The following is a 12,500-nucleotide window of genomic DNA, read 5'->3' as shown; positions in this document are numbered from 1 at the left end:
CAAGTGCTGACTCCTACTCTCTCTCTCTCTTCCTCCTTCTCCTCCTCCTCTTATTGTTATTTTCATTATTTCTTTTCTTGGGTATTTGTTTTTCTTTCTCGTTTATTTTCCTCCTTTCAGCCTCTCCCTATTTCTATTGCCACTGTTCCGCTTTCTTTCGTTCCTTTTTACTTCCTCCTCCTCCTCCTCCTCCTCCTCCTCCTCCTCCTCTCAGTGTTGTCTGTTCATATCTCTGTTCTTGTGTGCGGTTGTATAATGTGTGTGTGTGTGTGTGTGTGTGTTAGAGAGAGCGAGTGATACCTGTATTATCTCTCTCTCTCTCTCTCTCTCTCTCTCTCTCTCTCTCTCTCTCTCTCTCTCTCTCTCTCTCTCTCTAACACACACACACACACACACACACATCCTCACCATCAACATCCTCTTCATCATCAACAACAACAACAACAACAACAACAACAACCAATAAAAAACAAGAGCAAGGAGAGAAAACAGGAACTTGAACATTATACGGAACAAAAATAAATAAAAAAAAAAATCGAGAAAAAATGGACGAGAGAGAGAGAGAGAGAGAGAGAGAGAGAGAGAGAGAGAGAGAGAGAGAGAGAGAGAGAGAGAGAGAGAGAGAGAGAGAGAGAGAGAGGTTATTGATAAAGAAACATGAGAAAGAGAGGACGAAAAAGAGAAGTAGAAGAAAAATAAAGAAAAATAAAAGAGAATGAGGAATACACAAATGAATGAGGGAATGAAGAAGACAAAGAGGAGAAAGAAGAGGAAAATGAAGAGAGAAGGAATACGTATATGAAAAATTAGAAAAAAATAAATAATAAATAAGAGAGAGAGAGAGAGAGCATCACCACCACCACCACCACTCCTTCTGGACACTCAAGTGGAACAGTCGCTACTTTTTACCACCCAGTAACGAGACGTAGGGAGGAGGAGGAGGAGGAGGAGGAGGAGGAGGAGGAGGAGGAGGAGGAGGAGGAGGAGGAGGAGGAGGAGGTAGCAGTGATGGTGGTGGTGTTGCAAAGTTTTTCTCGTTATTCTTACCTTTCACCCTTTTTTCCTCTGTTGTACGGCTGAATCTCTCTCTCTCTCTCTCTCTCTCTCTCTCTCTCTCTCTCTCTCTCTCTCTCTGGTGAAGGTGTCAGAGCGAATACAAAGACGGGAATGTCCTCTACAAATACCCGAGGTGTGATAAGCGTGTACCTGTGATACCCGATGAATGAGGACAGGTGAGAGAGAGAGAGAGAGAGAGAGAGAGAGAGAGAGAGAGAGAGAGAGAGAGAGAGAGAGAGAGAGAGAGAGAGAGAGAGAGAGAGAGAGAGAGAGAGAGAGAGTAAAAGGGAAAATAAGATGAAAATGCAGAAGATAGAGATCAAGAGGAAAAGAAGGAAAATGGGAAAGAAGGAAGGAAGGAAGGAAGGAAGGAGTACCTGGGAGTGTCCAGAATACATGACAGAAGAGGACAGAGAGAGAGAGAGAGAGAGAGAGAGAGAGAGAGAAGGTGTCAGAAGAAAGACAGGAATGAAAGGAAGTCAAAGAAAAGTGTGGGAAAAGTGACACAGGAGGAGGAGGAGGAGGAGGAGGAGGAGGAGGAGGAGGAGGAGGAGGAGGAGGAGGAGGAGGAGGAGGAGGAGGAGGAGGAGGAGGAGGAGGAGGAGGACAGCATGACCCCCCCAAAAAAAGGAAGCTATACCCCACCTGACCCTCTTCTTTCCTCCTCCTCTTCCCCTCCCACCCTTCTCCCCTTTTGACCTTGGCTCCCTCCCTCCCTCCCTCCCTCCCTCCCTCCCACGTGTCAGACAGACGAGATACGACACGCGCCAATTAGGGTTATTATTGAGACACTCTTTATTCCACTACTAGAACAATGATTTCAAAGACACCTCTCTCTCTCTCTCTCTCTCTCTCTCTCTCTCTCTCTCTCTCTCTCTCTCTCTCTCTCTCTCTCTCTCTCTCTCTCTCTTTCATAATTGTTACTTCTCTCTTCCTTTTCTCTTTACTCCCCTACTAATTCAAATCTCTTCTTCTTCCTCCTCCTCCTCTCTATCTTTTCTTTCTCTCCTCTCCCACTCTCGACTGCTCCTCCTTCTCTTCCTTCCTTTCTCTGCTTCATTCTTCTCCTGCATTTTTAATTACTCTCCCTCCTTCTCCTCCTCCTCCTCCTCCTCCTCCTCCTCCTCCTACTACTACTACTACTACTACTACTACTACATCACATCCTATATCTACTTTTGCCTCCTTCCAGTCTCTTTGTTCTCCACCTCCTCCTTCTCCTCCTGCTCCTCTTCCTACTCTTTTAAGTCTTCCTTTACTTTCTTCATCCTTTTAATCCTCTCTTCTTCTTAATCCCTTCCTTCTTCTTCATCCTCTCACCTCTATTTTCTCTCTATATCCTTCTCCTCTCCTCCTCTTCCTCTTTCCAATCGAGATGAAATAAGGAAAGGAGGAAAGACACAAGGCAAGTGATGATAAACAAGGAAATGAAAGAATACAGGAGAGAAGAGGAAAGAGGAGGGAAGGAGAAGGAAAGAGAATGTAAAGGAGGGAGGGAGGAGGAAAAGTTGAGGAAGAAAGTGGTGGTGGTGGTGGTGGTAGTGCGTAACCAGAGCGAGAGAGAGACAAGCCTGGTTTCGTAAGACACACACACACACACACACACACACACACACACACACACACACACACACACACACACACACACACTGACCCGACCTTCATGAACCTTTGACCTCCCACACACCGCAGATGACGGAGTAGTGGTGGTGGTGGTGGTGGTGGAAGGAGAAGGAGAAGGAGAAGGAGAAGGAGAAGGAGAAGAAGAAGAAGAAGGAGAAGGAGAAGGAGTAGGAGAAGGAAGAGGAGGAGGAGAAGGAGGAGGAGAAAGAGGAGCAGGTAACGGAAGTAAAAAAATTTTTTTTAAAGAGGGAAACGTAAAGAAAAACAACATAAAACCAAAAAAAAAACATGAAAAAAACAGAAACGTAAAGAAAAGCAGGACGAGAAGGAGGAGGAGGAGGAGGAGGAGCTATCCCTTTATATATATATATATATATATATATATATATATATATATATATATATATATATATATATATATATATATATATATATATATAGGCTTCGAAGTAAACGAGATTTCTTTCTCTCATTTTCTTTTTTTTTTCTGGACATGTTAAATAGTGTTGTGTTTGTTTAGCTGACAAACTCACTGACAAACCAGAACAGAGCAACAGTACTACCCCCTCTCTCTCTCTCTCTCTCTCTCTCTCTCTCTCTCTCTCTCTCTCTCTCTCTCTCTCTCTCATTACCACACCACGCGGTCAAGCACCTCAATCCCCACAACCAGATCTTCTGAAGCACACACACACACACACACACACACACACACACACACACACACACGGCATTTCCCTAACATCATCATCTCCCACCACCATTATCTCCCTCTTCCTCCTCTTCCTCTCCTTCTTCCTCTTCCTTCTCCTCCCACGCACAGGTAAAGTCCAGCCGCATGCTCCGTTACGCCTTAATTGCTCCCCACCTGAGGGTTACCTGGCCCATACGTCTTCTTAACTCGCTAATTGTCTCTGTAACTTCTGAGGGTGCCGGAGGAAGCAGAGAGAGAGAGAGAGAGAGAGAGAGAGAGAGAGAGAGAGAGAGAGAGAGAGAGAGAGAGAGAGAGAGAGAATTATTTTCTTTCAGTGACTTGATTAAAGCATGAACATTTAAACACACACACACACACACACACACACACACACACACACACACACACAAAGGATCTAACCTTAAGTCTCCTTCAATCCTTCTAGTATGTATGTACTGCAATTACTAATAAACTGTATTATTATTATTATTTTATTATTACACACACACACACACACACACACACACACACACACACACGAAATAAAGTCAACGAGCAAATTAATTAATGAATGAATGAAGTTGATTGAATGAAAAGTGAAGAACTGATGAAGAAAAGATACATATAACAGTATGTAAGTATGTATGTATGTTGTATGCAAATATCTGTGTATACAAAATGAATACTGCATGATATATACACACACACACACACACACACACACACACACACACACACCCGCCAGTGAGTCAATGTGTGTTAATGAGTGAGTGAGTAAGAGTTAATGAAGGAACCGCCTGCTGAGATGAGGCGACATTAATGTTGTGTTGTGGCGACGAGATGCGGGAATGAGGAAAGAAGTAACAGTATATGCCCCGTTAAAAAGGAGGAGGAGGAGGAGGAGGAGGAGGAGGAGGAGGAGGAGGAGGAGGAGGAGGAGGAGGAGGAGGAAACACACCAGTACATACAAAGTGGAGACAAAAACTTTCCACTCGCCAGACATCTTTTGAGAGCACCTCCACCCAACGACCTACCACCCACCAGCCCACTCACTCAGTCATTCAACCAGTCAGTCAAGACCTCCGCCCTTCCTTCCTCACCCACCCACCCATCCATCAATACACTATACCACCACCACCACCACCCGCACGTACATACGCCATCACTTATTCCTTGCCAATCCCGGCCATAGAATTTCTCAGTAGCAACACCAGATAACCACTGATGGGGAAAGAAAAATAGCAGCCAAACAGGTTAGCCGGGCTACTTCTGAGGCACTGGTAGCCCTGGCAACTGTCATGAAAGGATGACAGATGTCACTTTTTTTAAATATAAGTACATAAAAAACTGCTTCATTAAGTAGGGAACCAACATACATACACAGATCTGAGTGTACCTTTTTGTTGGTGTATCATATATAAAAGTATGTACATAAAGACATTATTGTATCCATGTTGATTCTGACAAATTAATCTTAATATTGTTGCCAAACACGTCCCATGCAAAACTGTCCCGCTGTCCACCTGGCGGGATAAGGAGCCAGCGGTGAGAAAGAGAGAGACGGTGAAAGTGGTGAGGGCGAAGACAGTGATAATAACGAAAAGAACAGTGTGTGTGTGTGCAGCCTCTCAGTAATCAGAGGTTAATTATTCATACACCATTGAGGACACAAAGCGGACAGCAGTGTGTGCGCGGGTCACTGGGTGTCTGCTGATGACAGGGACAGCCGCTGCCAAACAGTCTTTGGCCAACGTAAGTAATATATAGTATAACTCATCATTTCACGGTGCTGCCATGTCATAACCTAACGTTAATAACCTCCAGGACAACATATCAGTGAACTAACGCCTGCAGACATTTAAAAATCACAATAATCCAAGCCTTGAAAACGTAAACAAGACAATCCTCTGACCCGCTGTCTCTCTCTCAGCCATTATCTGCCTCATCTCTCACTCATTACAGGCCAGACAGGTCACAAAGTAGAACCATAGGCTTAATTTTTCACGTCAGTTGTTGAAATATATTAGCAATTGCCTGATTTTGTGTGTTATGGAGGTCCATTGAGAGGAAGGGGGCCGGGACGCTATGCTGTGACGTAATCACCGATTCCCGCTCAAATGTTCTCCCGGTCCCGAGATCGTCGACTTGCACTATTATTATATATTTGTCTCAGTTCACTTATTTCTAGTCACAAGTACTTTTAAAGATTTCTAATGATAGTTCGTTATGTTTTCCGTGTCATCCATGCTTGAGGTGAGTGACGTGCGGTGATTGAGAGGATGTTTATTACTTAAATGAGAGGGGCAAAAATACGTTAAAATTTCTACCCCAGCCATCAATGATTTTTTATTTGAAGTTGTAGCGAAGTATTTGCGTTTTCAAAAATAGTTTAAGATGGAAAAGTGCGTATGGTTCCTGATACGTTAAATATAACGACCTTAAGATTAATTTGTAGCCCTGTTAATATTGTAAAACACGTCATTTCTTAAATACTTATTTTTTTCTAATTGGGCGTTGCCTGGTTTTGATATATCGAAATAATAGCTATATTTTTTTGAAAAACATTATCGATCCTATTGAATGAAATTGATGGACTTTGTAATTGTTTTTAAGTATGTCAATGTTCCAATGCTTTATTTATATTTTTTTTATATTCTTATTATTCCTCCTCCCGGCAATATTTTCCTATTTTAGGAATTAGTTTTGATTAATAACAAGTCAAAATTTCTATAGCATTCGTGTCCAGCTGCCGTTTTGGGAATCGTCATTTTCAAAATGATTTAAGTAACGTATATGTGTGACGTCATCAAGGGGGGAGGTCCCCGGCTGGACTCGACCGACACACCTCTCCCGGCCCTAGGGTGTGTGTGTGTGTGTGTGTGTGTGTGTGTGTGTGTGTGTGTGTGTGTGTGTGTGTGTGTGTGTGTGTGTGTGTGTGTGTGTGTGTGTGTGTGTGTGTGTGTGTGTGTGTGTGTGTGTGTGTGTGTGTGTGTGTGTGTGTGTGTGTGTGTGTGTGTGTGTGTGTGTGTGTGTGTGTGTGTGTGTGTGTGTGTGTGTGTGTGTGTGTGTGTCAGAAGGGTGGTGAAGAGGGAGATGACATGGCAACACTCAGATCACGGGGAGGGATAGGCAATGGACCAAGCGGGGAAAGTCAAACTGGCGGACACCTAAAGGCTTAGTTTTTAAGGCGGGTGAACCAATCAATGGAAAACTGAAGCCTTCATCTGATGTTGGGCTACCACGTGTTGCTACCGAGATATTACACACACCGGCAAGGAGTCAAGTGGTAGAGTCTGTGTGCGTCCCACTTCCACACGCTATTTCCAAACACTGACCTGTTCTTCCACCCATCTTATCCACTCTTATCCACCACTATAGTACACTTCTAAAAATACTACTTTTACGTACTACCACCACCACCACCACTACTACATTTACTACGACTCCTACTACTACTAATACTACTACTACGACTACCACTACTAATACTACTAATTACTACTACTATTACTACGGCTACCACTAATAATACTACTACGACTACTACTACTTCTACTACTACTACTACTACTACTACTACTACTACTACAACTACTATAGTCACGCCTTATGGCTTTTATTGAGAGAGAGAGAGAGAGAGAGAGAGAGAGAGAGAGAGAGAGTATGGTAGGCGTCACAGATTAGGTTATACTCTATTCAATGCCACTTTTCCGTCTGGTGTTCTTAGAGAGAAGAGAAAGAGGAATTCACTCACGCCATGATAAAAAAAAAATATTAAAAAAGACAGGAACAATGGCCCTCTCTCTCTCTCTCTCTCTCTCTCTCTCTCTCTCTCTCTCTCTTACTTGGGGTCAGCTTCCACAAATGTAGCGGCTTCCATCGCCACGAGGAGGAGGAGGAGGAGGAGGAGGAGGAGTACAGTTCACTACACTCACGTTGCTTCCCCTCCAGTCAGTCAGTCTCCTCTCTCCTCTCCTCTCCTCTCCTCTCCTCTCCTCTCCTCTCTTCTCTCTGTCTCCTCCCCTCCAAAGGCTATGAAGGGGGAACTAAATACACCGTGTTGCAACCTCCTCCTCCTCCTCCTCCTCCTCATCCTCATCCTCCTCTTCTTCATGTGTCTCGTCAATGTGTGTGTTGGTTCGGAACGCTTCTCTTAATGTATCTCAATCTAGACCCCCTTCAAAAAATAATTTGCAATACATACATACATACATACATACATCACTTTTATTTTACCAGTCTCTCTCTCTCTCTCTCTCTCTCTCTCTCTCTCTCTCTCTCTCTCTCTCTCTCTCTCTCTCTCTCTCCATACTCATTCACTGTTCATTTCACATGTCACATCTGTTTGGTCTCTCTCTCTCTCTCTCTCTCTCTCTCTCTCTCTCTCTCTCTCTCTCTCTCTCTCTCTCTCTCTCTCTCTCTCTCTCTCTCCTTAATCTTTAATCTTTCCCTTCTATCTATCACTCTCCCCTTCCTGTGTTTTCCCTCCCCTTCTCCTCTCTTCCTCTCTCTCTCCCTCTCCCTTTCCCTTTCTCCCAGCCTACCTCCAGCCACACACCACTCCCCTCTCTGTCGGGGCGTGGACTCATTTACCGCCCTGCTCCTCTATACCTTCAGCACACTTCCTTTTCCTCCCTTCTCCCTCCTCCCCTCTCTATCTCTGCCCCCCTTCTTTTTCACTCTCACTTCTAACCCTCCCTCATCCCCTTCCTCCCTGCAACTCTTTCCTATCTCTCTCTCTCTCTCTCTCTCTCTCTCTCTCTCTCTCTCTCTCTCTCTCTCTCTCTCTCTCTCTCTCTCTGATTAATTGAATGTTGTCTCATTGGATTCGCGGACACACACACACACACACACACACACACACACACACACACACACACACACACACACACACACTCATTACAATTACTTGAACTGGAGACGAATGATGAGAGAGAGAGAGAGAGAGAGAGAGAGAGAGAGAGAGAGAGAGAGAGAGAGAGAGAGAGAGAGAGAGAGAGAGAGAGAGAGAGAGAGAGAGGACGGGTTATCTAGCAAAGGGAAGGAAAGTTTGTGGGGTGCTTGCTGGTGTGTGACGACGCCCACTACTCCTCCTCCTCCTCCTCCTCCTCCTCTCTTCCTCCTCCTCCTCCTCCTCCTCCTCTTGTACACTCCCTCTTCCCGCTGGTGTGCATTTCCGTGGCGTCCCTCCCGTGGCGGCTCAGTACGTAATGAGCGCAGTAATGGCCACACCGGACACTCACCACCACCAAGCAGGCACTGTTCTACTGACGCCACCACTGCTTCATTACCAACTTTTCTTTTTCAATTGAATAAATACTCTTTTTCTCTCCTGTCCCTCCTTTGGCTTGATCGTGTCCTATACTTGACCTCTCTCTCTCTCTCTCTCTCTCTCTCTCTCTCTCTCTCTCTCTCTCTCTCTCTCTAGTCCTGTCTTTGTGTGCGTCGTAGTGTCTCCGCTGCCTCGCCCTGCCACGTGGTCACGCCGCCTCTCGCGGGGCCTAACACGGCCGCAGCCTCCCTCAAGCACGTCCAGCTCCGACCCGCCCCACCCCGTCCCGCTGCCCGATCCCACCCGGCACACAATGACTGAACGTGACGGGACGTGACACAGCGTGACCCCCGCCACGCCGTCCCCACCGCCCTGCCTCGCCGGACTGGTCTTTACCGGGACCAGATTGACCACACCACCCTCGCCATTCCTGCCCCGTCCACCTGCTGCACCACGCCCCGCGTCACGCCGCACGCTGCACGCCGCACGCTGCACGCTGTACGATGTACGATCCCCAGCCCGCCCTGCTCGCCCTGCCTTCCATCCCCGTCGGGACGTCCAGTGCTGTGCCCTTTCACGTGAACCACTCAAGCACGACATGTGATTTCCACGATTACAATAATTATTAAACCTGACACACTAAATTACGTCAGATTCACGACCGTATCTCGCTGATGACACCATCGCTCACTTTTGCTGCAACTGTGTGTGTGTATGTATGTATGTATGTATGTGTGTGTGTATATATATATATATATATATATATATATATATATATATATATATATATATATATATATATATATATATATATATATATATATATATATATATATATATATATATATATATATATATATATATAACCCACAAGTTGTGTCCGACACTTGAATGGCTTCAAACAGCGAGCCTCAATCCGTCCGTACCTCAAAGTCTCCTGGACCGTTGTGACTTATATTATGCCTGTGCATCGATGCTGTTTCATTTAGAGTCCGGCACTACACACACACACACACACACACACACACACACACACACACACACACACACACACACACACACACAAACAGACAGGCTGTGCATTACAAGCAATGTATCAGTGTACCACAATTCCCTCCCAGACAACCCGGTACTCGCCGCCCTGCCCGACCGTACCGCTGCTCAGGCGGAACAGAACAAGCAGACCCCGCGACCTGCTACTCCGCCACCTGCTGGGACCATTGAGGCCCCGCCACGCCACGCCGACCTTCACGCTCTCCCTGCCTCTCTCCGCAGTGACCACGGTGGTCTGGGTTCAAACCCTCAGAAAGGAGGAGGTTCACGATCACAGAGCACGGCGCTGTGCCACAGAGCCAGCGCGTCACCGTGCCGCGCGTCACGCTGTCTCGTGGTGCCGCCGAAGTGAGTCAGCACGGAGAACAGTGGCCTGTGTAAGCACAACCCGGCTACACTCTTCAGAAGAACCTCCGGGTAGCAACACAAACTGAGTTAAGAAAATTAAGTGAGCCTCGTGTGTGTGTGTGTGTGTGTGTGTGTGTGTGTGTGTGTGTGTGTGTGTGTGTGTGTGTGTGTGTGTGTGTGTGTGTGTGTGTGTGAGCGCACGCCCCGTCCCGACTCAGCGGCAACACACCCACGGAACTCTGGGAGCGACAATGAGGCAAGAGACACATCAAAGTCGAAAAGAGAACCGTAAAAAAGACAAAACGGTTGCAATCACAGCGCAAGGAAGATTAAGAAGCAAAGACAACCCTCACGTCAAGCCACGCCACGCCACGCCACGCAGAGACAAGCCAAAGCAAGACCCTAAATAGAATGTAGGTCGTGTGTGTGTGTGTGTGTGTGTGTGTGTGTGTGTGTGTGTGTGTGTGTGTGTGTGTGTGTGTGTGTGTGTGGGCAAAAAACATAATGATGGGAGGGAAGGAAGAGTTGCTCCACTGGCCACGAGGGACGCCAGGCTGACTGTGGCGACTCTCGGGACACTGACGAACACGAGACGCGACACACACACACACAGAGAGAGAGAGAGAGAGAGAGAGAGAGAGAGAGAGAGAGAGAGAGAGAGAGAGAGAGAGAGAGAGAGAGAGAGAGAGAGAGAGAGAGAGAGAGAGAGAGAGAGAGAGAGAGAAAGTTATATCCTGAAGGAGATATGGAAGGACAAAAATTCACTTGGTACTCACTTGAGGGCGTGCTGCAGCTTGCTGGCCCGCGTCAGGAAGTCCTCCCACATGGGCCCGCTTCCCTGCAACACAAAAGTTAGGTCAGGTCATGGCAGGTTGGATTAGGGTAGGGTAGGGTAGGGTAGGGTAGAGTAGGTTAAGTTAAGTTAAGTTAGGTTAGGTTAGATTACGTTAGGTTGGGTTGGGTTGGGTTGGGTTAGCACAAGTAAAACAAAAGGTGAATCAGAAGGCTGTAAATACACGAAGCTGTCGGTAATTACGTTAACTATGAAATATACTAACAAGGAAGAATGAGGTGGTCAAAAAATAACACACACACACACACACACACACACACACACACACACACACACACACACACGCCCGGTAGCTCAGTGGTTAGAGCGCTGGCTTCACAAGCCTGGGGACCGGGGTTCGATTCTCCGGCCGGGTGGAGATATTTGGGTGTGTCTCCTTTCACGTATAGCCCCTGTTCACCTAGGAGTGAGTAAGTACGGGATGTAAATCGAGGAGTTGTGACCTTGTTGTCCCGGTGTGTGGTGTGTGCCTGGTCTCAGGCCTATCCGAAGATCGGAAATAATGAGCTCTGAGCTCGTTCCGTAGGGTAACGTCTGGCTGTCTCGTCAGAGACTGCAGCAGATCAGTGAAACACACACACACACACACACACACACACACACACACACGACAAAGTGATTAAAACGCACGTGATGGCCACAGAAAGAAAGAGAGAGCTAAGAGCATGATTCATCTACATTCAAATGTCAAGAACAAACCTACACACACACACACACACACACACACACACACACACACACACACACACACACACACACAACTTGCTGCATAAACATACTCATACAATTACATCTAAACTAAACACAAAACAAAGAAGTGAAGAGTTTATAGTTTATGCACAACACACATATACATTCACTCATCTCGTATTCATTTCCCACATACCATACTCTCATTCATTCATACATACACTACACATACTGTTTATCAATTCATGTTACCTTCAAATCACAACTTTTCCATGTACTACTTTCAAATGAACCTTGAAATATATTACTCTCTTACTTCCACATCTACTTGCATCTGATTCCTCTTCCAAAGAAATTTCAATCTCTTTGGTTATGTTTCCTTTCTATACCAGAGTAAAAAGAGAATTCATACAAAGGAGAAGAAAAAAGTCATTACTATGGGTGAAATCAAACATTTTACATATATTTATATTTATTTAGTAAAAACAAATAAGTAATGAGACGTACTCAGAGGCAGAGACCTTATTTGAATTACGAATATTATTACAATTACATTTCAGCGCCAATGAAATGAAGTTGTAACACCATTTCACATTGACCTGTTAAAGCATGTAGCTACTTCCTCTCCCGCAGCAATACGATGTGTTAGGAAAGTATCGAGATTTGCTGGACTTTATCATAGCGGACATGTACTGCTGGATGTACAATCATGCGAGGAATGTACCGTGTATAACAGTAATAATGAACATTTTGATGTTATGATAAATAAATAAATAAATTACGACAATTTCTATGCCCGCGACGAAGATAACGAAGTGATTCCACGATAAGGATGCGAGTTTCCACAATGACGATGCGATTCCAATTTCCATGATAACGATGCGTGTTTCCACGATAACGCTGCGAGCATGGCG

At 45.5% G+C, this 12,500-nt stretch overlaps 1 protein-coding gene across 2 annotated transcripts in view; it reads right to left on the bottom strand.

The window, feature by feature from the left end:
• LOC123516952 (protein MTSS 1-like) overlaps positions 1–12,500 on the bottom strand; it is a 225,762-nt gene that overhangs the window by 194,842 nt on the left and 18,420 nt on the right. For both annotated transcript variants that reach the window (XM_045276740.1, XM_045276741.1), the window contains exon 2: positions 10,820–10,881. In XM_045276740.1, the coding sequence (XP_045132675.1) occupies positions 10,820–10,881 (62 nt within the window). The remainder of the gene's footprint in view (positions 1–10,819; positions 10,882–12,500) is intronic.

The sequence above is a fragment of the Portunus trituberculatus genome, chromosome 41, assembly GCF_017591435.1.
Source record: "Portunus trituberculatus isolate SZX2019 chromosome 41, ASM1759143v1, whole genome shotgun sequence".
Lineage (NCBI taxonomy): Eukaryota > Metazoa > Arthropoda > Malacostraca > Decapoda > Portunidae > Portunus > Portunus trituberculatus.
Note: the sequence above shows the minus strand (reverse complement) of the source record. Positions and strands in the feature narration are given on the sequence as shown.